This window comes from Necator americanus, chromosome V, assembly GCF_031761385.1.
Source record: "Necator americanus strain Aroian chromosome V, whole genome shotgun sequence".
In the NCBI taxonomy this organism is placed as follows: domain Eukaryota; kingdom Metazoa; phylum Nematoda; class Chromadorea; order Rhabditida; family Ancylostomatidae; genus Necator; species Necator americanus.
In genome coordinates, this window is record NC_087375.1 from 29,954,487 (window position 1) to 29,980,916 (window position 26,430).

Sequence of the window (26,430 nt, forward strand, 5' to 3'; positions counted from 1 at the left end):
CTATGTGTACCAGCTACCGCCATAACCGCCGTACGGCTGACTCCATCCATAGCCACCACCGTGCGGTTGACTCCATCCATAGCCACTACCGTAGGGCTGACTATATCCGTAGCCACGGTCGTATGGACGACCCCAACCGCCACGCCCAAGTCTTCCGTATCCAAATCGTCGAAGTCCTAAGCAGATTGTAATTGAACAGAAATAATGGTGAAAAAATTGCTCCCTTTGAAAAGGGCTAATTTCAAAAATTGAAAAAATATTTGGAGTGAAACACACCTATTAATCCAAGTCCCATACCAAACCGTGCCCGGACAACGTACGGTAATTCAACGACGCATAACGTAATCAGGAGAGCACGGAGTAACATTTCCAGAAATCTGTAATGTACATAGAGCTATTTAATGATAACTTGGAGAAGTTCTTATATGGATTGGATCCAAGGTGAAGTTTTTCGTGGAACAAGTTATCGATAGATATCTCCGTCAACGTCAACGAATTAGTGCCAAATCAGACTAGGATTTTTCTCCCATTTCATTCCATTGTTTGACTGCATCACCCCAATTTCCTTCAGCCACTATGAGTTTAAAAAGAAGAACGACATCTTTTTGTCTAATCAGTTATTTCTTATATGAACTACTCGCACTTTATTTTTGATCTACTTAATAATGCTTTGCGTCAAGTACCTATTCTAATATTAAAGGAGGCTTACCACGAAATTCGGAGAGTTTGAACCTCTTCGCGAATAGATGGCTAATATAAGGCTATGGAGTGATTTACGAGCACGCTCAATTCGATCTAATTATCCAGGACAACATATGCCCTCTGGTGCACCTAAAGGGAGGGGGACGGAGAGGAGACACAACGTCGGCGCAGTCCATTGATTCTCCGTACGCCATCAGTTCTCTGCCCTCTCAAACTTGACACGTTTTTAGGTGCCTCGTAGAGGGATTTTATCACCAAGGATGTTCTTCAGGCCGTTTTTTTCTAATAGGTGGAAAGAATTAAACGCGATCGCACTCATGAAATTGTGAATTGCATTTCTAAGTTTCTGTATTGGTCGAGGGGTCTCATTCATCTAATGGTATCCTGAATTTGCTGTTTAGGACACCACAACTTTGGTGCACTTCGAACAGAATATCCTGTATTTGTTCTTGTACTTTGTTTTCGTTGTATTTTGTTTCATTTGCTGAGATTTCTAAAAGAAAAAATTGGATTGACTTTTACGCATTGTGCTTTGAAATGAAAAAGTCAAATCACCATTGGTTCCAGACCACAAAAATGCTAATTTTTTCCAGCACGGCCTCTTGTGTCTCTTTTGAGCCACCATTCTCAAAATAGGCTTTTGAACAGTGGAGAAGAAACAGAAGTAAATTTTCTTCCATTTGCGACGTTACGACATATGTCCACAACATTTGCTACTGCGTACAAGACTGACTTGAAAACATGCAAATGAGATGACATATTTTCAAACGTTTTTTTATGTTTTTTTTGCTGTGAATTTGAAGAATTTCTTTGTAATTTCTTTCTCTGATTTTTCTTTCTGGATAGAGTACCCTCATATAAGATGAGATGCTCAATGTAGTTAGAATTTCCATTCGAGCGCTGGGGAATATCCCAGCCAGTGGAAACCCGATGGATTTTTCTTGCACATTTTCTCAGCTTTTTTTGCGGGAAAAGAGTTTATTTTTGTACATCTCTTCATTTTTACAAATGTATACAGTTGCACAGAAGCGAATATATGAATGCATAATGTATATGATCTCTATCCGTAATATCTGCGCCCATAACCGCCATACGGTCGACCGTATCCGTAGCCGTAGGGGCGACCATATCCATATCCGCCGTACGGGCGACCCCAACCGCCGTACCTTGGTCGTCCATATCCTCCTAAACACATAGCTATTTGAGCTTAAATAAAGAAAGACGGCCATTAAAAAATGGAAATGAATGAGAATGAAATGAATCAAACTTAGCGCAAGTTTAAGGAAAAAAGATTCGAAATAATCTCTAGGAAAAACCTTACCGTAATATCCACGTCCCCATTGTGCCTCGACAACGCACAAAAGGGCGACGATGCAGAGTGTGATCAGAAAAGCGTGTCGTAGCATTTCTAGGAGTTTGAAATGTAGAACTTCCTAATAGTTATGTGAATATTCCTTATATAGATCATATCCAAGCTGGAGTTTGCCGAATTGTTTTCAGGAAAACAAGTTGGCGAGAGGGGCGTCTCCGACAACAATGACGAATCATCCAGATCATGTATATCACTGAAATTTTCCATTCATTGCGCATTGCCTGACCGCATGACCTCGATTTCTCACGTGTTCTAAGAGTTCGGAGACGAGTAAACGCTTATTCTAGTTATCTAAACAGAGATTTCTGGTCAACATGATCGAGCGATTCCAATTTTCGATCGGTTTTGGCTACCGGTTCAGTTGTCTTTTCCAAAGATCACGTCAAAGACAATAGCCTGACCCTGTTAGTTTACCGATGATTGGAGTTAATTAAAGCAACAAAAAACTGAAGCAAAAAAAAATCTGCTAAAATTCTCACATTGACCAGTGAGGTAGCATCGAAGGCAATGAAGTGAGGAGGTGCATTAGCTCAAACTTCCTCACTCAGCACGACCAAATCACTGAAATATCCCGGATATTCGTTCGAGTTGGTCGACAAAATAAGTACAAAGGCCGGAATCCAGAATCTCACGCAAAGATTCAATGTTAGAATGTTCATAGAAAGGTTTTCTGAGCGTACAGCTTTTTCCGTTGTCTTTTTATCAGCGATGATTGATTTCTTGATAAACGCAACAATTAGCTCAGAGGCACTGCCTGTGCTGCCACTCCGCTTGCGCAGCACCGGTTCGTCGACGACGATGTTAGCTGTTAACAAATTTATTTGAAAACTTCGCCTAATCCACGATAAAATATTGTGAATTCGAATTAGTAGAAGCCGAATTTGATTTGGTTGGGATTTATTCACTGTTTGGTTGGAGTTTAAAGGTGCAGTAGAACCGCTTTAGTAGCACCAGAAGTCGACATAACAATGCAGAACGATGTTCTGCAACCACCTGCCTAGACAATCTATTTGGGCTAGTTAAGTAGTAATTTATTTTTTGTATACCCTGAAAATCCCTTGAAAAATGAAAAAAATGATCCAGAATTTCAGAAAAAAAGTTTGGAGTTCACGAAAGACTCATGACGATATTTGGTGTACTGTAATTTAATCGATCAGACCTTTCTTTATCTTTGACTTTTAACATGTACGTTGACTAGCCCAACCTCGTTCCAAGATACTTGACCCTTCCTTCATTTTGAAGGAAATTTTTGGAGGAAAATTAGAAAACCTACGTGAATCAGAGTGAGTTCCTATTTTTTTTTCAATTTTTTAAATAGGTTAATCACTACACTCATGGCATCTTTAATACTACGCCTGAACAAGAAGCTCAAAATTTTGGAGAAGATCGAAACGATGATCACCCGATTAACTTTTTCATGTAATTCGCTTATGGTGAACTTTTCCTTCACTTCTGGATGGTCTTCAAATTAATCAATTTCAGCAACTATTTTCGTGGATAGGACTACAGAAATAAATCTATTTCAAACAAATTTCAAATTAAATCATTGAAGTCAATTTTTACAGTGGGATTAGGACAAACAGATGAAGCGGCAAAAATTTGATTCAGATAAAATGCAAGTTAAAGAAAAATAAATAAATAAGTTAATAATTAATTAATTAATTAACAAATGTATACTCGAACCGAGAAACGTAGACTGTCGGACTTTTTGTTTTCGCTTGCTTTCGCTGTCTAGCATTTGATAACTAATTGTTTGAAATTTTAATGCAATAACCACGTTTTGGTAACTTCTGACTCCGAATCAAAGGTGATGCTGGTGATAAACAACTGTTGTGACAGTTATAAACAACTGTTCATCATCACACACATTTGATGGCAAGGCTTTGCAGCGTTCTCGCTGAAAGATCATCATGTGAAGAAAATTAATTTGATTATTATTGAAGCTTGGTTCACTTGCCTGTCTTTACTCCCCTGCCAGCACAACAAATTGAAGTTTTTGAAATTGAATTTTAGCCAAATTTTAATTCAAATAAAAGAAAAAGAAATAAAAGAAATGAATGAAAAAAAACTGTTGTGTAATTGTACATTAGCATTTCTGAAATCAGACATCAACTCAGAGGACAAAACACCTGAACGTGCACATAAGAGTGCTGCTATGCCTATCTAGCCGTGGAAGGATTGTCAATTCTGGGATGCGGTGGGGGATGAAAAGACGTCGTGAACACAGTTCTGGCATAAAATTGTGTGTAGGCCGAGAAAAAAAATTCATTGATCGTCAAGAAGCCGTTTTTCGGAGACGGATATGGATGTATTCCTGTGAGGTAACATATGATCCAATCTGAAATCTGTGGACTTCAATACTAACTGAGTAGTGAGCAAACGTAAAATCGCAGTTGATCAGTTCTGCCATCACTGACACTTTCACCTCCTACTCCAGGAAAACCACAACATATTTGACTGCCAAAAAACTGAAGTTCCTATAGATTTCTTAGGAGTGACTTATAAAGATCCTGATGCTCGGTTCTTTTCAAAAATAAATAGAGGTAGTTTGCTCGAAATTCTACTGAAGAGAACCCAACACTGGAGACCAAAATTTTCCACAACCCTATTTTTGGGAGAGTAAATTATCTGTGCATAGATAGCGTGGGATTTACGAAATTATCTACGAAGTGAGTTTGTTTGAAATTTATTCACTCATTAAAAACACTTTTTTCCATAGGTTCACTATTTGCTGGATTTCGAACAGCAGTGTGCAAAATGCTTTGTCTGCACGCATTCATAGCCGTCCGGACAGAACCTGAAATAAGAGGCTGAGGCTGTTATTATTGGCGCCTGTCGATGTCGATGCGACTGCCATCACCGTACTTGTGAGAACAATTCCTGCCAAGTCGCGGTTCCTTTCCATGCCAAGCAGTTCTCATCGAAAGACTGCTGCCTTCCTCACATTTAGGATTAGTCTCTTCAATCCATAATTCTTAAAGAAAATTAATTCTGCATGGCTTTTCGTCAAAACTGAAGCCGAAATTTTCACACCTCTATTTTTGTCGTCGCAGCATATACCGAAAAATTGACCCATGCTGCAGGTGCTTCCCGCCGGACATTTCCTGTCTCTTCTGCATGTGCCGGTGCTTCTCACATTGAAAGGACAATGGTGGGCATCAGCTGCAAGAATTTTCTCCCCGCAAAAACCACGAACATCACATTGATAACTTATTAGGACTGTCGGATACCGGGGAGACAATTTAAAGCACAATCTTGTCTGGTGTTGAAAGTATTCCGTCCACCTCCACATCCTTCATAGAGATATTCAAAACATTCGTGCAGCTCCTCATCAAAGTACCACTGAAATTCTCATATTTGAGCATTCGGCATTGGTGCTGTACAGCAAGAACTTATCAGCGACATAGTGTTAGTAACAGTAGTAAGGTTAAGGTACCTTACTCCTATTATTAATAGTAGTAAGGTAGAGATAATAGTTGTAGGTATGTAAACACCGCTATCATGACCATGCTATAAAATAACGTCACGGTCCAACGGCGTCGGATTGGTGCAAAGACGTAGAAAAGCGGTAGTATCAAGTGAGATGAGGTCACAGCGTCGAACTGCTTCGTCACAATGCAGTAGTATCGCGCAGTAACTTCGTGTGCGTGTCGCAAACGGTAAATGACTCGTGGCAACCGTTTCATATCCATGGCCACTGTGTGTGTTGCGTTCCATCTCTATGAATCCTCCGCGTATCTGTTTCCCTGCACGTCTGCCTCAATTTGGTACCATGTATTCTCTACAAATTGGGAACACCCATGCAAACGGCTACTTAAAGGCATCACCCCACGAATCTGAGGTGGCGAGGATTTTAGATGGAATAATCGTATACGGGATAGTAGATTATGGAGTGTGATTCTGTCCATCCCTCCCTAATTGCTGTAAAAAGCGGCTCGGAAGATGCGGCGCCGCACAGGGCTGGCGCGCTCCAATCGAACTCGTTGTAGAAAATACTGCGCGAGAACACTCGAAGCCGTACCTTCCAGGCCGTTTCCTACGGGAATTAGGAAGGAATGAACGGAATCACCCTCCTCCTCATAATCTACGACCCCGTACACGAATACTCCACCGGAAATCACTTCAGATTCGGGGGATGATGCCTTTAAGCAGCAGCCAACAGCTTACATGATCTCACTTGGAACGTTATCTTTATCAGTACGACGATGTTGTTTACGTCATTTTATGTTAAAACATTGTTCTGTGATAACAGTTGGTAGAAATCAGGAGGGAAACTGTTACTCAGAGTAATGCTTTCAAATTGTGTCTATATTACATTGGAATCGAAGAAGTTATTGAAGCTCAAGTTTGAATATTCTCCACATGTGGAACTGATGCCTTTAGAAGGAAAACTGTGTAATATTTTTTCCTTTATATCAATTTGTAATGAAAAAGAGAAAGAAAACGTTGTTAGAAAAATACAAATCCAATTTTACAGAAAATTCAATTACTCCCTACTGGTATAAACACAGTTTTGAAAGGAAATCCACTGCAAACACTGCAGATAAACCGCCCGAGAAATCTGCCGCTTATTTCTATTTTCTATTTGACTTGCTGCTTGCTGTAGGTGGAGGGAAAACTTATTGGTTTCCAAGTTTTTCCAACAAAGAAAAAACTTAGTTACTGATTAGCCTAAGCTGTACACTCAGTTGTTATTCCTTCTATCGTTATCCAGCGTTTTCCGCACACTATTTTACACTTTTTGTTCTTTCTGTTTCGGTTGGAATTTTTCGTATTTCAAAGATATTCCTGACCATTCGATGAGCTTCATGCAACACACCCATCTAATCTAGCAGTGTCGCCAGTTTCAACGTCTTAAATTAATGTAGAAGGAAGAGTGTGTTGCATAGGCTCTATTTAGTTTACTCGACGTTGGATAAAAAGGTGAGTTGACCGTAACCGCGCTAATTTTCGTGCGCTATATTCCTAACCCTATCCATTCCTGGACGGCTGCCACAATTTTGTGGTATGCTGAATTTGAGCGCGATAACCTGTACTGACTTACTTTGAGAACAAGGAATTAGAGTAAGGTCACGAGTCTAGTTGAGGTGAATATAACTGACGGTCATTGAAGTTTGGACCTTCGTGAGAACCCCACATTCACACCCCCTCTCTCATTCCGCTCTCAGAATCCTATCTATTCATTTCTTTTCTGCGGTTGTGCAAAGAAGCTCCTCTATGGACGAAAAATTTTTAGGATAGATGAGAGGATATATGGACGAAAAATTTTTTTGAAACTATCACATGTGGAGATACCGGAGGCTGCTCGTGCTGATAGGCTAGCAATAAAATGCTCACCCGTATACCTTTCTCGGGATTCTCGCAGTTCGAATCACCGCGATCCAGTGGTTCGAAGCATAGTGCATGCAGGCTCAAGCGGCGTTGTAGAGAAACGCAAGTCAGGGCTAAGACGAGAACCAAGGAAAACATCTGGAATTCAGAAATTTCGGAAAAATATGCTCTTGCTATGTAACGACGGGCTTATTTTGTCACATGAGTGTGTAACTGTAATACAGAACGCGGTGAGGCGTATCCAACGGCGTTAGATAAGGGCCAGAAAACGGCCAAAAACGGAAGACGGCAACGATTTACACTGGTCCCACGGTGCCGAGGAGCAGTAGTACCGCGCAGAAGACGAAGTGAATTTGCCAGAAAGAAAACGAAACGAAAGAAGTGAGGTAAACGAGGATCGTGTAATGATCACTTCAACTCATTTCGGAAGGCTTAAATTTTCTAAAAACAAAATAACGAAGAAGCATCGCTAGAAAAAATACAAGTTCAATTTAATTTAATTTGAGAAATAAACAATTATATATGATGCATATTTCCAAGTATTCATGAATAAAATCGATGAATACTTGGAAATTCGAAAAATTTGAAATAATTGGCAGAGTGAAGCTTTCCTGAAAAGAAGCAAAATGGTGTAAACAGAATTTCTATAGAACATTGATACTTATGAATCCGAAATCAATCGATTGGGGATGTGTACCTTGAATGAGTTGGACGATAGTAAAAAAAGACATGATAATGACATGGCTCTACAACAACTACATACATTTTGATCCGGTATTTTTTTTTGTTCTCTGAAAGCTACGGATTACAGAGGTTGACGATGGTAACTTAAACGTTGTCATTCACGGATACGAGTTTGATTCCCGCTGGTAATCTAGAAAAAATCATGTGATTTCCCCTTGATTCCACCCTTTTCCCCAACGATACAACTTAAGGAAGGCAATAGGCAATGGAATAAATGTTCCTGCTAATGTGCAGGTTGGAGAGCTTATGCTGCCCATTTAAGCCACTTTAGTTGGATTGCGGGCGTTGAGTAACTCCAGAATGACCCACGTCCTAACATGTAACAAGTAGCATCGTTGAGGGAACTGTTACAGACGGCAGTGTTCCACACGCTCTCATCAGAGATCATGAACTCCTCTTCTAGTTGTTCGTGGCGAGGTCCCAACATCGTCAATTTCGTTTTGTCCTGCCTCTATGTTGTCCCACTGGAATCGCCACCAAGGATGGGTACCGAGGACAGCGAAAACGCGAACGTATGAACGAACAAAACGCGAACGTACGAACAAATGTGAACAATACTACTGCTTGACATCGATCGAATCCTTTATTTATTCCTTGCGTCGTCATGCATATTCAAACATCTGAAAGCTGAATTCTAGTTGAACATTATGATTCCGCTTCAAAACACTCAAACGAACTGTTGCGATAAAATCAGGGCGACCACACCAGCTACAATATATATATATATATATATATATATATATATATATATATATATTTATATATTTATATATATATACATATATATACATATATATACATATATATACATATATATATATATATATATATATACACACGAATCTGCTGGTTTATCTCATCTAGGTCCCATCTTTTTTCAATGTTAGATGCATTTTTTTTTCAGACAAAAATGATCATGGAGAACAGCCCAAGTGTCATAGAAGATCCCAATCATTTCATGTTCTCTGAAGAACACGGCATAAAGAGTTTACCACTTTAGACACTAGAAAAGAGAAAAAAGAAGAGATTTTCATCAAAGACAATTTCAATTACAAGCACATCCAGCAAACTGGAAGAAATCCAATTAATTTTAGCACAGATTTTTCGAAACTTTCCTTGTGCACTGTTTTTATATTCCCGTGAAATTTCCCGCTCTATAAAGTGAATGCTTTTTCGAAATCTTGAAAACAGTCAATCAACCCAGGGACTTTTGTAAATAACTACATTTTTGAATTTCTTTTAATTTCTTATGTGATTCTTTTGATTTGTTCGTTTTTCTGGACAGATTTCTAGCAAAACGGTGTTTTATGACAGTCGAACAATACAGAACAGGTTGCTCCGCGAAAGAATTTTGTAACAATGACGGTATGATTTATTGAATGTAACAAAAAAAAAACATATGTTATTTATTTTTCTATCGTTAAACAAAAATATTCATCGTGCGCACCATACGCATTATACGCAAAAAACGTGAGAAAATTATAACCTTTTTACATTTCTGTAATATATAGTCAGACAATGTTCCTTCTTTTCATGGAAATGACACGTATTTCCTTTAAATATGCAATCCTTTTTTTCCAAACCTATTTTAATATTAGCGCTTTCACCACTAGCTACTATTGTTTTCTAATTTTATAAAGACTTCTAAATTTGCAAGAAAAATTCCAATCAGTATGTTATCACATGCCTACAGTTTTTCCCAGAGAGCATTTTGGCGATAAATCTGAATTGAGCGTCAGAATATGACGGAATTTATAGTGTTAACGTCGTTGAAAGACGAAAAACTGTTTGTTGGTATAGTAAAAACAACTTCATTTCCAATTGATAGCAGCAGGAGCAGCTTGTTTTTAGCACGATGCTCTAAGGAAGTCCACCCACGGCAATGATAACGAAGAAGCATATAATAACAAAGGAAGAACGACCTATTCAGGCAACCTCGCTTTACTGAAGCATCAAATTTAAGGTGAGTATTCAAACATTGTTCTTCTAGAAATATTCACTCATTTCGACTAAAATAAAACTTCTTTTTTAGAATGTATATTCTTCTCATTCTCGCTGCCATAACGGCAATAAACCTCGGAAAGGCGTTTGGCACAGAAAAAAGTATAGTAAGTACTTCAACTTGATCTTTTTGATGATCCTTTGATGATGCTCTTGAAATATGATCTTTTCTTGGCTTTTTTTTTTGTTCTTTTTTTATAAGCATCATTGATAGAGTGAATCTCCTGAAGTGAATTCCGTTTCAAAGACAACACCGTCAGCATAGCGTGAGACACAGCGAAACATGCAGCACACATTCAAAAAATCCCCGTCATTCATGATGGTCCTCATAGAAATCACAATTACATACTTTTCTCGATTGCTTATAGACTGGAAAATCAGAGTATGCGCTTGCTGTTGACGTTCGGGTCTCTGTCCCATCAAGCGCTTTCAGCTGCATGAAAAAATATGGCTACAAAACTGTGTTTGTGAGGTAAATTCTGAGCAAAAGTTTCTTCTTCCTATTTCCTGTCAACTATTTCCTTTAGAGGTTACGATCCAACTGGAGATGGTAAATTCGACAGCAATGCTGTTGATAACATTCACAATGCAAATAAAGGTTATTGAAATTTACAGAGCTGAATGAAATTCTTTTTGGATTATTTTTCTTAGTACGCATTTTTTTCCAGCCGGTCTGGGAACCGAAGTGTTTATGACACCACAACCTCGCTCGGATAAAAAGGGAAGTCAGCAGCTCGTGGAATTGTACGAAGGACTCAAGAATGGAGACATCAAAGTTAAAACTATATGGGTCCAAGTGAGTTCCATTAGTTTCCCGATATTCTAACAGTAACATTTGATGCCTGTCACATAAACTTCCAGGTTACATCGCCAGTGAATTGGTTTCCCGACACCAAAATTAACATTGACTTCCTCAATGACATTTTATCAGCTGCTGCGGTGATCTGTTGCTTGGAAATAGCAGTTTCAAACCCTATGGCTTCCTTTTTTTTTATTATAGCATTATGAAGTGAAGATTGGTTTGTACACAAACGGTTACGACTGGAGCCAGATCACAAATAATGCCGCTGCCGACAAGATCATGCTTTGGTGAGCAATTACCAGTTACTGAGCAAACACATGCGATTCTCGTGACGACACAATACCGTAAACTCTACAAACCCCAGGTACTGGAATGTTATGGGCGGTGGACCAAACGGTGAGACACCAGCCGATTTCGATGATTTCCGTCCATTCGCAAAATTCACGAAACCCACAGTCAAACAATTCGCACAAGTGGAAACCGTTTGTGAGATTAAAGTGAATAGGTGGGTCTCTTCTTTTAAAAATTAACTTCACTCTCCCTTAAAATATCCATTTAGGGACGTGTACATGTTGTCGCAATCACAATCCGTCGCTTCAGCACCTGGTGACTCAAAAGGCGAAGTGGTTGTCGGCAGCCTCGGAGACGGACTGGTCCCTAAGCTTATGAAAATTGTTTGAAAAGTTCCCAGCAAATCTTTTGGATTTCATACTCTAGCATTTATGATAATGATAACTCTCCCTTTCCTGCTGTAAGAAGTATTTCAAGCACATCTGGATTGATGTGGTCACATTACCACTAAAGGCTCATTTACAAAATGCGTGTATGCATTTTTTTTAATGACTAGCGGATCTACCATTGTTCTTTCAATCATCTCATTCATATTTGTTTTATATAAATACTAGCATTGCTCCTATCTTTATTTCTTAATGTTGGATAAGGGACAAAGTCTTTGGCGTTGATCAATCCAATCGATCAATTTGTTCCAAAATGTTCACCTTTAATTCGGAGTCGTTTGGGGCTTTTGTATGACAATAGTTTCGGCCAGATAATAAAAGAGAGTATGAAAACAAATAGTAGAGTAAGTATCAGTGTTTAGTGTATATAACATAACAGTCTTAACGTCCGGCTAAAGCCGGACTTCTGACTTTCTGTGGTGTCCGCTTCGCTTACCTTCACTAATCAATGAAAATTAATAGCAAAATTAATAGCAATGGTTTCTATTCACAAATTATTATAAATTATTCTCAAATTACAAAAATTCAACAAACTGCACCTATGAGCGGAAGAGCGTTGCCGTTGGTGCCATTTCCGCGCAACTATTATAAAGAACCCAAACCAGCTTGCGAAGCAGACACGAAATTCAGAATTCTGCCTTCTGAGGTGCTGTCTCCTTATAACCGTAGTAGGCGATTCACCCTCAACAACCTCACACGAGCAATGGCAAGAAAATTCGCACAGAAATTACGACAGAAATAACGACAAGAAGGAACATGCAGCTCTCAGTACGTGATGAGGGTTGGGAATTCGTACTCGTGTCACAGGCTCTTGATCGCGAAATAACAGATCTTCACTTACAAAACAAAACGATCTATTGCCGCGTAGCAGAAAACGAATTCCTTGTGCAGTGCAAACGGTCGAATCATGTATGGATGACTACAGGTAAATCTGCTGTTCTTGAGGAACGATTTATAACCTCCCTCAAACTTAACAAACCGAGCTGTTCTGTGTTCTATAGCCCCATCAAAACGCAGAACCTGAAATCCGATCAGATGAACTCAACATCAGCGGCCGCATTCAAAACCCGACCAATAATAAGTTGGCTAGGAGGATCAACGGATCAAATTTCGTGGTTCCTTAATAAAATCGTGAGTCAAATTTTGCCAAAAATACCATCTCATTTGTCGAACACGCACTATTTCCTTGATCAATGTCGCAAAGCGAGAGTTGAAGGCAACTGCGTGATAGAGTCGTTCGATGTGACCTGTTAAACTCTACACCTATGTTAAAAACATGGAGGCACAACAAGCTCTACCTGAGATATTAGATATATTACACGGTATTAGTATGGAAACTTATGGCCTTACTAAAACCCGCATAATAGCACTTATCAAGGAATGCGTGAATTGTAATATCTTCAGGTGAATTGTACACTGAACTAACTCCTGATAATCTCGTTTCCCTTCCTTTTTGTTTATTTTCCTCCTCTTCTTTTTTTCTATCTTTTTAATACACAAGAAATCAGTAAAGATATGAAAAATAACTCTTTATGTTCCTTTATGTACCCAAATCTGTTCTCTATGAAATTGTTTACAGAGACGATTAATAATTCATTTTACACAGTTCCACCACATCCATTCCGTTCAGGAGTACTGATTCGAACACACGAAAAGCAGACGATTCTAAATGAAGGATTCCTCTCTGTCTCGCATTAATCTCACGTCAAAGAGTTGTTTTAGTGAGAAGTTATGCTTGGAGGATGCCCACATTCTTTCTGCTTGTTTTGTTCGTAATTGCGGAAATTGTCCAGCAGCAGCTCACAGTGCGACCGTTTAATGTGGACCGAGACCATCGATAACTTCAACAACAATAAACTAACCTGCTAGGAAAGAAGTTAGGGAAGTGTGGTGAAATTGGAGCAAAACAAGGATTCTAAGCAGATTTGCTACGTCTTCTTTTTTTTACGGATGGAGCAATATATATCTACGAAATCTGTGGAGAACTGAGAAATCTCGCAAGGTTTTGTTGAAATCTTGGATTTACGAAAATCGCAATGGATTTACTCCAACAAAAGGAGCAAATGGCGGGGGTAGGCTAGCTTTTAGATTCCTCTTCTTTACGATCTATGGAGGTTCGAATCTTCACTAGAATGCTCACCAGGCCTATAATCATTCCGGCGTCGGAGAAATTTGGAACCAGAATTGTCTGGGAGGAGAAAAACACTTTTCACATATTCAAGCCAGATACATGTGCACTTGTATCGAGGCCAATCACACGATCGTAAACCTCGAACGATTCTGAATTGAAGTGAACGTGGGGGCGCATCACAAGCGGATTGATCAACGCCAGAAACTTTATCCTTTATCCTTTAAAGGAGCAAGTCGAAGGTCGCTTTTCTCAATTTTTGTAATGAAATCTATGTTGTCGTTTCTTACACCGGATGCTGACCTATAATCATTTGCATCGGATAAAATTTGGGAAATAATAGCAGAGCAGAAATTTCAAATATTCAGGGATATATGTGAACTTCTTTCAATGCGTCCCCGAAGAGAGCCTTTAAAGGAGAGTAAGTGCCGGCTACGACAAATTTCACTTGAATGAGAAGACCACATTGCGGTCGTCCACTCGCGTAAAATGTCCAAGCACAAAAATGAATCACTCGGAGAAAATCTAGCGATTTTAATCCAATCCACTGTCCATCAAAACCCTTTCAGTTTGAGAGGATCTCATCGCTATTTTTGGTGAAGAGCAATAAATTTTGAAACATTTATTCATCCTAACCAATTTCATACAATTTGTACAAGCTCAGGAGACAGACCGTCTCCAAGGCTGCCAACAACCAATTCGCCTTTCAAGTCAACCGGTCCTGAAGCGAGAGTTCGCGCGGATCTATTCAGCACGTACACGTCCCTAAATGCACGTATTCAAAAATAGCGGTGGTACTCAATTCTAAGAGAGGGGACCCACCTATTCACCGTAACTCCACATACGGTTTCCACTTGTGCGAACTGTTTCACTGTGGGATTTGTGAATTTTGCGAATGGACGGAAATCGTGGAAATTCGCAGGTGTTTCACCATTTGGTCCGTTACCGTTAACATTCCAATACCTAAGGTTTGTGTTTACGGTACCATATTACGAGAATCGTTCGTTTGCACACTAACTACATGATAATTGCTCACCAGAGCATTGTTCCCTCAGAGGCAGAGGCACCGTTTGTGATTTGGGTCCAATCGTAAACGTTTGTGTACAAGCCAATCGCTATACCGTAAGACTATAAAAAAATCCGTGGTTATAATGGGCAGTAGCGCTGTAGTCGAACAACGAAAGTTACCTTAGCCGTTGACAAGAGGTCATTAAGGAAATTAATGTTAGCCTTCGTGTCTGGACTCCATTCGATCGGTGAGGTTACCTAAAAACTCATATACTTGTATATGAGTACTGCTGAAACCATGGAAGTTCGATGCAACACACCTGTACCCACACAGTTTTGACTTTGATCGCCCCTTGCCTTAGTCCGTCGTACATCTCCATGAACTGTTGGCTGCCCTTTTTGACCGAACGGGGCTGCGGTTTCATGAACACCTCACTTCCGAGACCAGCTTAAAAACATGAAAAATAATCCGGAAAAATGTTATTTCAGCTGTGGAATTTCTTCACCTTTGTTAGCGTTGCGAATGTTATTGACAGCATTCGTGTCGAATCTACCAACACCAGCTGGATCGTAACCTCTAGAAAAAGGAGTCGTTCTCTGAGGTTCAAAAGAAAAAGTTTCGCTTGGATTTTACCTCACAAATACAGTGCTGTATCCATAGTTTTTCATGCAGTTGAAAGCACTCAGTGGCACAGGGACCGCTAGGTCAACAGCATACGCATAGCCGGAGGTGGCGGTCTGGAAGAAACGCTAATATCTTGTTCAAATAGATCTTTCACTGGAGCTAGTCTTTCGTTCGGTGGCATTCCAGCCCCGTAGCAATGTATTTTGGAGTCAGAAGAAGGTTATCCACGGCTTTTAAGAAAAATATGTTCACTACTGTAAGGCGAAAGCAAAGCGGATTCTTTCTCCGTTCATGACCAAGAAAGTAAAAGGACCCACCACAATGTTTTCTGGACCTACTGCTTTTCCCAGAGCTACAGCCAATAATGTTGGAAGAACGATAAGTGATTGCATTGCTGGAAAAGTTTTCATTTTTTCCAAACTGAGGGCTCCGTACAGGAAAAGTGGGTTACCTTGATTGCGAAGATTGAGCGAAGTAAAATCTGCTTGATTCAACCACTCCGGATGGGTTATTATATGCTGCTTTCTTATCATTCCCGTGGGTGGATCTCCTTCCGAGTTCGAGGGAAAAAAAGAGGTGTCAGTTCTGACATCACGTGAAAGCAGAACTGTTATCACGACTTCAAATACTTTTTCACCTTTCTCTGTAGAGTGCTAGCGCTATAATTATTCCCAGGAAATAATGGATGAAAAATATCCAAATAGCTATGAGAAAATTAACTAATCTTGCTGATACATAAGAGGGAATGTTATGTCTGCGTTAAAATCATGTCATTAGGGTACTGTAAGTGTCTTTTCGAGAGAGCTTCCCGTAATTTTGAATCGCGGGACCTACGGTTTTTGAAATTCTCCTTATTGTTATGAATATGTGCGCGTGGTCGCATTCAATTCTTTTTTTTTTTTTTTATTTTAATATGCATTGTATAGGGGTATACTTATATATTTTTTAGTTTTTTTGTTTTCGATTGAATCTTGATGTAAAATGGAATGTCCTGCTGAAATGACGACAGCTGATGTTTCAAGTGTTTTTCGATTTGATGATTTTCGGATATTTCATGTGTTTCTCCAATTTCTCCTCCTAAACCGGAGAGAACTACGTATTGCTTCAGGAGAAACATTGTAGAACACTGAGTAAATCCCAATAAATCCTGGTAACTGCAAGAAAAAGAATTGGAACAACTGATAGAAATAGGGTTCTGAGAACTGTATCACTAGTAATTTTTGGAACATTTCACACGAGCGAATTCATCAAAAGACAGCATGGAATATCCAAAATTTTAAGTACCTATTCAAAGTTTCAGTAATAAAGAGTGAAGAAATCCCAAATCCCATCCCATCAGTTGCAGGAACACTAATTTTTTGAATCGTGAACACAATATCATCTTCAAATTCATCGATTAGATTTTCGGTTTTTTTTCGGTATTCGCCATCAACTATACCAGTTATCTTCTTCTGGAGAAATGAATAGAAGCAATACAAAACAACTTGTGTTCTTCCACCCATCTTAATAAACTGATAAGAACATTTAAAAAAGAACATTATCATGTAGATTTTCCTACCGGAAATTGATCACATTTCATTGGAACGGAAAGTGACGGGATTGCGATAAATGCATTTGATTGAAATGTTCTAAAAGTGTACTTTGTATTGACTGTCAAAGATAGGAAAAGCTTCTTACTAAGCGGCTTTCCGCTGATGTTCCAACTCTTTCAATAAAAATAAGAAAGTAATAGAAGTAAAAAGTAACAATAGTAATAAACGAAGGTTTTAGCATTAGCAAGGGAGGAAAGCTGTTAGCGTTATTTTCTCGTTATCTTTTTTTTCTTATAAAGCGCTCAATTGATCGATTTAAAATGTGGAAATAAGAACTACATAGATACACATTCATATAGAACACGATGCTTCATACTGTGGCATTCCTTTAAGCACCGGAAAATATGAAGAGGAACACATAGAACCCCGCGAAAACTGCATATGTCCATGCGTCCATCAAAAATGAGGAAAATCTCATGCATCTGCTACTGTGATATACTGGAAAGCTTTAAACAAACTGCTTTCAATTACGTAATGATAATATTTTGATAGAGACATGGCATTTGCTGCTACGGAACGATTCTAACACCTAATTTCGTCGCAAATATTTTGCTATTACTCATTCATAATCTTCCGGAAATAATGATAATACTAAACCTACAGTGAAAGATGAAAAAGTATTCAAAGTCGTGATAACAGTTCTGCTTTCACGTGATGTCAGAACTGACACCTCTTTTTTTCCGTCGGACTCGAAAAGGAATCCACCCACGGGAATGATAAGAAAGCAGCGTATAATAACCCATCCAGAGTGGTTGAATCAAACAGATTTTACTTCGCTCAATCTTCGCAATCAAGGTAACCCACTTTTCCTGCACGGAGCCCTCAATTTGAAAAAAAAGGAATCTTTTCCAGCAATGCAAACACTTATCGTCCTTCCAACATTATTGGCTGTAGCTCTGGGAAAAGCAGTAGGTCCAGAAAAAATTGTGGTGGGTGCTTTTACTTTCTCGGTTTTGAAGGGAAAAAGAATTCACTTTGCTTTCGCCTTACAGTAGTGATTTCTTTCTCAAAAACTGTGGATAACCTTCTTTTGACTCTAAAATAAATGGCTGCGGGGCTTGAAAACCACTGAATCAAAGACTCGCTCCATTGAAATGGTCTAGTTGAACGAATTATCAGCGTTGCTTCCAGACCGCTACCTCCGGGTATGCATATGCTGTTGATCTAGCGGTCCCTGTCCCAGTGAGTGCTTTCACCTGCTTGAAAAACTCTGGCTACAGCGCTGTATTTGTGAGGTAAAGTCCAGACAAAACGTTTTGTTTAGAAGCCGAGAGAACAAGCATTTTTCCAGAGGTTACGATCCGGCTAGTGCTGGCAAATTCGACACGAATGCTGTCAATAATATTCGCAACGCTAAGAAAGGTAAAAAAAAATTCCACATGTGTAAGTAGCACTCTCTGAATTATTTTCTTACCCCACATGTTTTTAAGCTGGTCTCGAATGTGAGGTGTTCATGACACCGCAGCCTCGCTCGGTCAAAAAAGGCAGCCAACAGTTCACGGAGATGTACGAAGGGTTCAAGCAGGCAGATATCAAACTCAAAACTGTATGGGTCCAGGTATGCTGAAGTGTAGTATTCTGGCAATATTTCATGGCAAGTGTACGAGCTTTTAGGTCACCTCACCAATCAACTGGAATCGAGACACCAAGGCTAACATCGATTTCCTCCGTGACATTTTATCAATGGCTAAGGTAGTTTCCTTTATTCGATGGCAGCCCTACTAGCCACTCCCTGTAGCCCCTGATTTTTTGTAGTATTACGCTGTTGCGATTGGCTTCTACACAAACGTTTACGATTGGACTCAGATTACAAACGGTGCCGCTGCGGAGGGAACAATGCTCTGGTGAGCAACTACTATACAGTTACTGTGCAAATATGCTATTCCCCTAACGAAATACCGTAACCTACGACCATCAGGTACTGGAATGTTATGGGCGGCGGACGAAACGGTGAAACACCAGCGAATTTCAACGATTTCCGTCCATTCGCAAAATTCACGAAACCCACAGTCAAACAATTCGCGCAAGTGGAAGATGTATGTGGGATTACGGTGAATAGGTGGGTACCCTTTTCTCAGAATTGAGCACCTCCACTGTTTCTGGAAACATGCATTCAGGGATGTGTACGTGTTGAATAAGTCAGCGCAGTTGCTCTCTTCAGCACCTGGTGATTCAAAAGGAAAACTGGTTGTTGGCAGCATTGGAGAGGGACTGGTCCCTGAGCTTGTACAAATTGTATAAAATTAGTTATGATAAATAAACGTTTCGGATTTAACATCTCTCTTCCTACAGCAATAGTAACAATCTCCCATAGTGAGAGGATTTCAATGGGCACAGCAATGCGGGTGTTAAAATCGCCAGATTCCTACTGGAGAGGGTGGGTGTTGCGCAGTCGGTTAGAGGTCCGCTGTTGCTACACGGTCAATGGTTCGAATCCGCCCTAGTGCTCACCAAGCAACTGATCTGCACGGAGTCATTTAGGATCTGTGATAAGGAGCTGAATGTTTTAAATATCTCTATGAAGGGTGTGGAGGTGGACGGAATACTTTGAGCACCAAGGGAGCTTGTTCACATTCGGTGTTTGTCAGTCCTATTAAACTATTGGTGTGATTAAGTTCCAAGTTCGACCTTCTTTGAATCTTGGCATCGTAGAGGGCATTGCGTACTACTTTTTAAGCACAACCAAGATTGTTATTGATCTTTATTCCGGCTAACGTTTCGACATCATCACCTTCTTCAGAGCCTGGAAAAATCAAAGACACGTGTAATCTACCTCCTCAAACGTCCCGTCATCCCACAAGATATGACTTAGCAGACAGATTATTCAAAAGCAACGTCAGAAAAACAGACCACCATAGCGTTCACCTTGATAGGCACAAATCGTGATGTTAGCGGACCAACTCTTAGAGTTGTGCCGCTAGTAGTAACTAGTAACGATGCCCTGCCTCTGACCCCCGTAGGTCAAAACCCGCAAAGGTCTTCAAACGGCTCCAGCTTGTTGGTCACAGCGATGCATTCTTCTTTACGATTCATGATTGGACTTTTGGCCGTGATATAAAACGCTTCCAATGTTTTCCGCGCCAGAACGTCTGATTCGCGTGCTAAGATCGTGACAGCTATCTTAAAAGGGGTGTTGTCATGACACTGTCTGCAATGAGCACCTAAAGGGGATGATGTTTTTGATTTTACGAGACCGTCTAGGTGCTCCTTGACGCGGGTACACAGTGATCTTCCTGCTTCGCCAATGTACTCAGCCCCAGCTAACTGACAGGTGATCAGATAGATAACTCCCGATACCACGTAATCACCCTGCCTCCCATTCGGACAAATGAGGCAGTTAGGTGTCTCACAAAGTCTGTCATAGGCGCGATTGCGGAAAAGCTGTTGCTTCAGGTTCGCAGGTGGTATGTCCACTACTCTGACTGAGTCCTGCAGACCCGCCTGTCGCAGGCTTGCTCGTACTGCATTGCTCGTGTCATCCGAAATAAAAGGAAGGCAAAAAGGGATTTTTGTTGTTTGTTCCACCCTGTGGCACCGTCTCTCAGTTGCATGGAAGGCAGAAAGGGATCTTTGTTTCAACGGTCACGTTCAATTCTTCCTAATTATCTAAGAAGACAGCGAGAGAAGCTGCAATGTCGCACCGAATCCTCCCTACGACCGCACCTAGCAACGTTTCAAGTTCGCAAGGGCGAACGAGTCAACTATGTGAGCGAGCGGAAAATCAATAAGCTGTCGAATCTTCCTCATCCGCTCGCTGGTAGGGGGCGCGCGTGCCTTCTTTCTGAAACATGAGGCGCTGTTAGGTGCATCGTAAGGGATTTTCCTCTGGGTAGCTAAGCGGAATTGAGGGTGTCCGCGCTCATACTCGTGAACTACTGCATACCCTATCAATTCGCGAAAAGATTCCAACAATCCCGATTTCTTCATGGTATCCTGCCTCTAATCTGAATAAATAGTTTATACAAAACGTGATTCAGCAGATTCAAAGTAACGTTTGAGCAGCTCATATCGGAAAACGAGGTGATCCGGTCAAGTAATATGCAATGGACGAAATATCTTAGTTATATTTGATCGATTTAGCGATTTTGATTGAATTAATATGTTGGTTGCAATGATAGAAAATAAAGAAGATCCTCTGATACATGTGAGGTTGTATATGTATAACATTTAATTTTAGTATTTTGAGTGAGAGGATTGACGTGTTCACATAGAATGTTACTTTTGAATAGCACTGCAGCAGTAAACGTCAACGAGGGGTTGAATAGAAAATTATAATAAGAAGTTGGATAAAAATGTATAATTGGTTTAAGAAAAGAATTCACACTAAAAAGCAGGAAACTCAAAGATATATTATTCAGTGGAATTCTACAGTCAAAGAAAAAAGTCACTGGCTGGCGTCAATGTCCTTTCACTGCAATTCCGTGATCGTTGAGGTTTTGGATTGGCACCAGCGGTTTCGAACCATTGACCGTGAGGGGACAGCGGACCTCTAACCAATTGCGCCACACCCACCCTCTCCAGTAGAAATCTGGTGATTTTAACACACGTGCTGTTGTGCCCATCAAAATCCTCTCGCTATGAGAGGTTATTACTTTTGCTGTAGGAAAAGAGATGTTAAATCCAAAGCATTTATTTATCATAACTAATTTTATACAATTTGTACAAGCTCAGGGACCAGTCCCTCTCCAATGCTGCCAACAATCAGTTTGCCGTTTGAATCACCAGGTGCTGAAGCGAGAGTTCGCGTTGATCTATTCAGCACGTACACGTCCCTAAATCCACGTATTCAGAAACAGCGGTAGCACTCAATTCTAGCGCAGGGGACCCACCTATTCACCGTAACCCCACATACATCTTCCATTTGCGCGAATTGTTTGACCGTGGGTTTCGTGACTTTTGCGAATGGACGGAAATCGTTGAAATTCGCTGGTGTTTCACCGTTTCGTCCGCCGCCCATAACATTCCAGTACCTGATGGTCGTAGGTTACGGTATTTTGTTAGGGGAATAGCACATTTGCACAGTAACTGCATAGTAGTTGCTCACCAGAGCATTGTTCCCTCCGCAGTGGCACCGTTTGTGATCTGGGTCCAATCGTGAACGTTTGTGTAGAAGCCAATCGCTACACCGTAATACTACAAAAAAAAAACCAGGGGCTACAGGGAGTGGCTAGTAGGGCTGCCATCGAATAAAGGAAACTACTTTAGCCATTGATAAAATGTCACGGAGGAAATTGATGTTAGCCTTGGTGTCTCGATTCCAGTTGATTGGTGAGGTGACCTGAAAGCTCGTACACTTAACATGAAGTACTGCCAGAATACTGCATTTCAACATACCTGGACCCACACAGTTTTGAGTTTGATATCTGCTCGCTTAAATCCTTTGTACATCTCCGTGAACTGTTGGCTGCCCTTTTTGACCGAGCGAGGCTGCGGTGTCATGAACACCTCACTTCCGAGACCAGCTTAAAAACTTGTGTGGTTAGAAAATAATTCAAGGGAATGTTACGCTGCTGCTGAATTTCTATACCTTTCTTAGCGTTGCGAATATTATTGACAGCATTCATGTCGAATTTGCCAGCACTAGTCGGATCGTAAGCTCTGAAAAAATGCTTGTTCTCTCGGCTTCTAAACAAAACGTTCCGTCCGGACTTCACCTCACAAATACAGTGCTGTAACCATAGTTTTTCATGCAGGTGAAAGCACTCAGTGGGACAGGGACCGCTAGATCAACAGCATATGCATACCCGGAGGTAGCGGTCTGGAAACAACGCTGATAATTCGTTCAAACAGACCATTTCAATGGAGCGAGTCTTTGATTCAGTGGTTTTCAAGCCTCGCAGCCATGTATTTTGGAGTCAAAGAAAGAAGGCTATCCACAGCTTTTGAGAAAGAAATGTTCACTACTGTAAGGCGAAAGCAGAGCGGATTCTTTCTCAGTTCATGACCAAGAAAGTAAAAAGACCCACCACAATTTTTCTTGGGCGTACTGCTTTTCCAAGAGCTACAGCCAATAAAGCTGTAAGAACGATAAGCGATTGCATTGCTAGAAAAGTTTTCATTTTTTTCCCAAACCGAGGGCTCCGTACAGGAAGAGTGGATTACCTTGATTGCGAAGATTGAGCGAAGTAAAATCTGCTTGATTCAACCACTCCAGATGGGTTACTATACGCTGCTTTCTTATCATTCCCGTGAGTGGATTCCTTTTCGAGTTCAAGGGAAAAAAAAACGGTTCCAGTTCTGACATCACGTGAAAGCAGAACTGTTATCACGACTTTGAATACTTTTTCATCTTTCACTGTAGGTTTAGTAATATCATTATTTCCGGAAGATTATGGATGAGTAACAGTAAAGTATTTGCAGTGAAATTAGGTGTTAGAGTCGTTCCACAGCAGCAGGTACCATGTCTCTGTCAACATATTATCATTACGTCATTGAATCACAGTAGCGAAACTGAGTTTTTTTTTAAAGCACTCCAGCAAATCACAGTTTTAGCGGGGTTTAAATTTTCCTCTTGAGATTTTCCAGTTCTTTTTTCAAAATATTTTTGATGGACACATGCACATATGCAGTTTTCGCGGGGTTCTAAATTTTCCTCTTCATATTTTCCGGTGCAAAATGGAATGCCACAGTAAGAAGAGCTGTGTTCTATACATACGTATGTGTCTGTATGCAGTTTTTATTTCCACATTTTAAATCGATCAATTGACCGCTTTCTAAGAAAAAAGGAACGAGAAAACAATGCTAACAGGTTTCTTCCCTTGCCAATAAGACAATCGCATTGTTAATTTTATTATTTTCCTATTTTTATTGAAAGAGTTGGAATCAGCGGAAAGCCGCTTAGTAAGAAGCTTTTCCTATCTTTGACAGTCAATACAAAGTACACTTTTAGAACTTTTCAATCAAATGCATTTATCGCAATCCCGTCACTTTCCAATGAAATGCGATCAATTTCCGGGAGGAAAATCTACGTGATAATGTCCTTTTTTAAATGTTCTTATCGGTTTATTAAGATGGTGGATGGAACGTACACAAGATATTTTTGTATTGTTTCTATTGATTTCTCCAAAAGAAGATAACTAGTATGGTTGAAAGCAAATACCGGAAAAAACCCGAAAATCTACGAACTTGCAGATGAAATTGTGGTCACGATTCAAAAAATTAATCTATCTACAACTATGGGGTTTTTTTTTTTTTTTTTACTTTTGAATGAATTAGGATGAGATTTAGGTATTTTTCTTTTAATGTTCTATGTTAAAATTATGTTTCTTTTTATTATTTTTTCTTGCAATTGCCAGGATTCATTGGGATTTACTCAGTGTTCTACAATGTTTCTCCTGAAGCAATACGTAGTTCTCTCCGGTTTAGGAGGAGAAATTGGAGAAACACATGAAATATCCGAAAATCATCAAATCGAAAAACACTTGAAACATCAGCTGTCGCCATTGTCACATTCCATTCTACAACAAGATTCAATCAAAAATAAATCAAGAATTATGCGACCCCTTCAAAACGGCTTACGCGTATTATAATCATAACAATAAGGAGAATTTCAAAAACCGTAGGTTCCGCGATTCAAAATTACGGGAAGCTCTCTCGAAAAGATACTTACAGTACCCTAATGACATGATTTTAACGCAGACACAACATTCCCTGTGATGTATCAGCAAGATTAGTTAATTTTCTCATAGCTATTTGGATATTTTTCATCCATTATTTCCTGGGAATAGTTATAGCGCTAGCACTCTACAGAGAAAGGTGAAAAAGTATTTGAAGTCGTGATAACAGTTCTGCTTTCACGTGATGTCAGAACTGACACCTCTTTTTTTCCCTCGAACTCGGAAGGAGATCCACCCACGGGAATGATAAGAGAACAGCGTATAATAACCCATCCGGAGTAGCTGAATCAAGCAGATTTTATTTCGCTCAATCTTCGCAATCAAGGTAACCCACTTTTTCTGTAGCCCTCAGTTTGGAAAAAATGAAAACTTTTCCAGCAATGCAATCACTTATCGTTCTTCCAACATTATTGGCTGTAGCTCTGGGAAAAGCAGTAGGTCCAGAAAACATTGTGGTGGGTCCTTTTACTTTCTTGGTCATGAACGGAGAAAGAATCCGCTTTGCTTTCGCCTTACAGTAGTGAACATTTTTTTCTTAAAAGCCGTGGATAACCTTCTTTTGACTCAAAAATACATGGCTGCGGGGCTTGAAAGCCACTGAACGGAAGACTCCCTCCATTGAAAGGTCTATTTGAACGAATTATTAGCGTTTCTTCCAGACCGCCACCTCCGGCTATGCGTATGCTGTTGACCTAGCGGTCCCTGTGCCACTGAGTGCTTTCAACTGCATGAAAAACTATGGATACAGCACTGTATTTGTGAGGTAAAATTCAAGCGAAACGTTTTCTTTTGAACCTCAGAGAACGATTCCTTTTTCTAGAGGTTACGATCCAGCTGGTGTTGGTAGATTCGACACGAATGCTGTCAATAATATTCGCAACGCTAACAAAGGTAAAGAAATTCCACAGCTGAAAATAACATTTTTCTGGATTGTTTTTCATTTTTTAAGCTGGTCTCGGAAGTGAGGTGTTCATGAAACCGCAGCCCCGTTCGGTCAAAAAGGGCAGCCAACAGTTCATGGAGATGTACGACGGACTAAGGCAAGGGGCGATCAAAGTCAAAACTGTGTGGGTACAGGTGTGTTGCATCGAACTTCCATGGTTTCAGCAGTACTCATATACAAGTATATGAGTTTTTAGGTAACCTCACCGATCGAATGGAGTCCAGACACGAAGGCTAACATTAATTTCCTTAATGACCTCTTGTCAACGGCTAAGGTAACTTTCGTTGTTCGACAACAGCGCTACTGCCCATTATAACTACGGATTTTTTTATAGTCTTACGGTATAGCGATTGGCTTGTACACAAACGTTTACGATTGGACCCAGATCACAAACGGTGCCTCTGCCTCTGAGGGAACAATGCTCTGGTGAGCAATTATTATGTAGTTATTGTGCAAGCGAACGATTCTCGTAATATGGTACCGTAAACACAAACCTTAGGTATTGGAATGTTAACGGTAACGGACCAAATGGTGAAACACCTGCGAATTTCCACGATTTCCGTCCATTCGCAAAATTCACAAATCCCACAGTGAAACAGTTCGCACAAGTGGAAACCGTATGTGGAGTTACGGTAAATAGGTGGGTCCCATCCCCTAGAATTGAGTACCACCGCTATTTTTGAATACGTGCATTTAGGGACGTGTACGTGCTAAATAGATCAACGCGAACTCTCGCTTCAGGACCGGTTGACTCAAAAGGCGAATTGGTTGTCGGCAGCCTTGGAGACGGTCTGGCCCCTGAGCTTGTACAAATTGTATAAAATTACAT

At 40.2% G+C, this 26,430-nt stretch overlaps 8 protein-coding genes across 11 annotated transcripts; 3 read left to right on the forward strand and 5 right to left on the reverse strand.

The window, feature by feature from the left end:
- RB195_015652 (uncharacterized protein) lies at positions 1 to 367 on the reverse strand (the record flags this gene model as incomplete). Its single annotated transcript, XM_064206462.1, has 2 exons — positions 1 to 176; positions 277 to 367. 2 exons carry the CDS (start codon positions 365 to 367, stop codon positions 1 to 3), a joined length of 267 nt encoding a protein of 88 aa, XP_064062343.1.
- A 1,395-nt stretch (positions 368 to 1,762) lies between these two features.
- Positions 1,763 to 2,108, reverse strand: RB195_015653 (uncharacterized protein; the record flags this gene model as incomplete). The annotated part of the gene is made up of 2 exons (XM_013443965.2): positions 1,763 to 1,887; positions 2,024 to 2,108. The coding sequence occupies 2 exons, from the start codon at positions 2,106 to 2,108 to the stop codon at positions 1,763 to 1,765; spliced, it is 210 nt and encodes a 69-aa protein (XP_013299419.2).
- Positions 2,109 to 4,798: 2,690 nt separating this feature from the next.
- On the reverse strand, positions 4,799 to 7,543 carry RB195_015654 (uncharacterized protein; the record flags this gene model as incomplete). Its single annotated transcript, XM_064206463.1, has 5 exons — positions 4,799 to 4,871; positions 4,940 to 5,048; positions 5,108 to 5,236; positions 5,305 to 5,416; positions 7,412 to 7,543. 5 exons carry the CDS (start codon positions 7,541 to 7,543, stop codon positions 4,799 to 4,801), a joined length of 555 nt encoding a protein of 184 aa, XP_064062344.1.
- Positions 7,544 to 10,182: 2,639 nt separating this feature from the next.
- Positions 10,183 to 11,632, forward strand: RB195_015655 (uncharacterized protein; the record flags this gene model as incomplete). Its single annotated transcript, XM_064206464.1, has 8 exons — positions 10,183 to 10,257; positions 10,519 to 10,622; positions 10,678 to 10,748; positions 10,819 to 10,946; positions 11,012 to 11,089; positions 11,151 to 11,239; positions 11,317 to 11,457; positions 11,512 to 11,632. 8 exons carry the CDS (start codon positions 10,183 to 10,185, stop codon positions 11,630 to 11,632), a joined length of 807 nt encoding a protein of 268 aa, XP_064062345.1.
- A 2,826-nt stretch (positions 11,633 to 14,458) lies between these two features.
- Positions 14,459 to 15,983, reverse strand: RB195_015656 (uncharacterized protein; the record flags this gene model as incomplete). The annotated part of the gene is made up of 9 exons (XM_064206465.1): positions 14,459 to 14,582; positions 14,640 to 14,780; positions 14,854 to 14,945; positions 15,006 to 15,083; positions 15,146 to 15,273; positions 15,332 to 15,402; positions 15,460 to 15,563; positions 15,768 to 15,844; positions 15,902 to 15,983. 9 exons carry the CDS (start codon positions 15,981 to 15,983, stop codon positions 14,459 to 14,461), a joined length of 897 nt encoding a protein of 298 aa, XP_064062346.1.
- A 1,772-nt stretch (positions 15,984 to 17,755) lies between these two features.
- On the forward strand, positions 17,756 to 19,283 carry RB195_015657 (uncharacterized protein; the record flags this gene model as incomplete). 2 transcript variants are annotated; one of them, XM_064206467.1, is made up of 9 exons in its annotated part: positions 17,756 to 17,837; positions 17,895 to 17,971; positions 18,174 to 18,277; positions 18,334 to 18,404; positions 18,473 to 18,600; positions 18,657 to 18,734; positions 18,798 to 18,886; positions 18,961 to 19,101; positions 19,160 to 19,283. In XM_064206467.1, the coding sequence occupies 9 exons, from the start codon at positions 17,756 to 17,758 to the stop codon at positions 19,281 to 19,283; spliced, it is 894 nt and encodes a 297-aa protein (XP_064062347.1). The 2 variants fall into 2 exon arrangements, with proteins under 2 accessions (XP_064062347.1, XP_064062348.1); XM_064206466.1 differs by lacking the exon at positions 17,756 to 17,837 and having other exon boundaries at positions 17,897 to 17,971.
- A 2,407-nt stretch (positions 19,284 to 21,690) lies between these two features.
- Positions 21,691 to 23,286, reverse strand: RB195_015658 (uncharacterized protein; the record flags this gene model as incomplete). 2 transcript variants are annotated; one of them, XM_064206468.1, is made up of 9 exons in its annotated part: positions 21,691 to 21,814; positions 21,872 to 22,012; positions 22,087 to 22,175; positions 22,243 to 22,320; positions 22,377 to 22,504; positions 22,570 to 22,640; positions 22,697 to 22,800; positions 23,009 to 23,085; positions 23,145 to 23,286. In XM_064206468.1, the coding sequence occupies 9 exons, from the start codon at positions 23,284 to 23,286 to the stop codon at positions 21,691 to 21,693; spliced, it is 954 nt and encodes a 317-aa protein (XP_064062349.1). The 2 variants fall into 2 exon arrangements, with proteins under 2 accessions (XP_064062349.1, XP_064062350.1); XM_064206469.1 differs by lacking the exon at positions 23,145 to 23,286 and having other exon boundaries at positions 23,009 to 23,083.
- On the forward strand, positions 23,197 to 26,422 carry RB195_015659 (uncharacterized protein; the record flags this gene model as incomplete). 2 transcript variants are annotated; one of them, XM_064206471.1, is made up of 10 exons in its annotated part: positions 23,197 to 23,230; positions 24,951 to 24,983; positions 25,037 to 25,113; positions 25,318 to 25,421; positions 25,479 to 25,549; positions 25,608 to 25,735; positions 25,798 to 25,875; positions 25,936 to 26,027; positions 26,101 to 26,241; positions 26,299 to 26,422. In XM_064206471.1, the coding sequence occupies 10 exons, from the start codon at positions 23,197 to 23,199 to the stop codon at positions 26,420 to 26,422; spliced, it is 882 nt and encodes a 293-aa protein (XP_064062351.1). The 2 variants fall into 2 exon arrangements, with proteins under 2 accessions (XP_064062351.1, XP_064062352.1); XM_064206470.1 differs by lacking the exons at positions 23,197 to 23,230; positions 24,951 to 24,983 and having other exon boundaries at positions 25,039 to 25,113.
- Between the last annotated feature and the right edge of the window lie 8 nt (positions 26,423 to 26,430).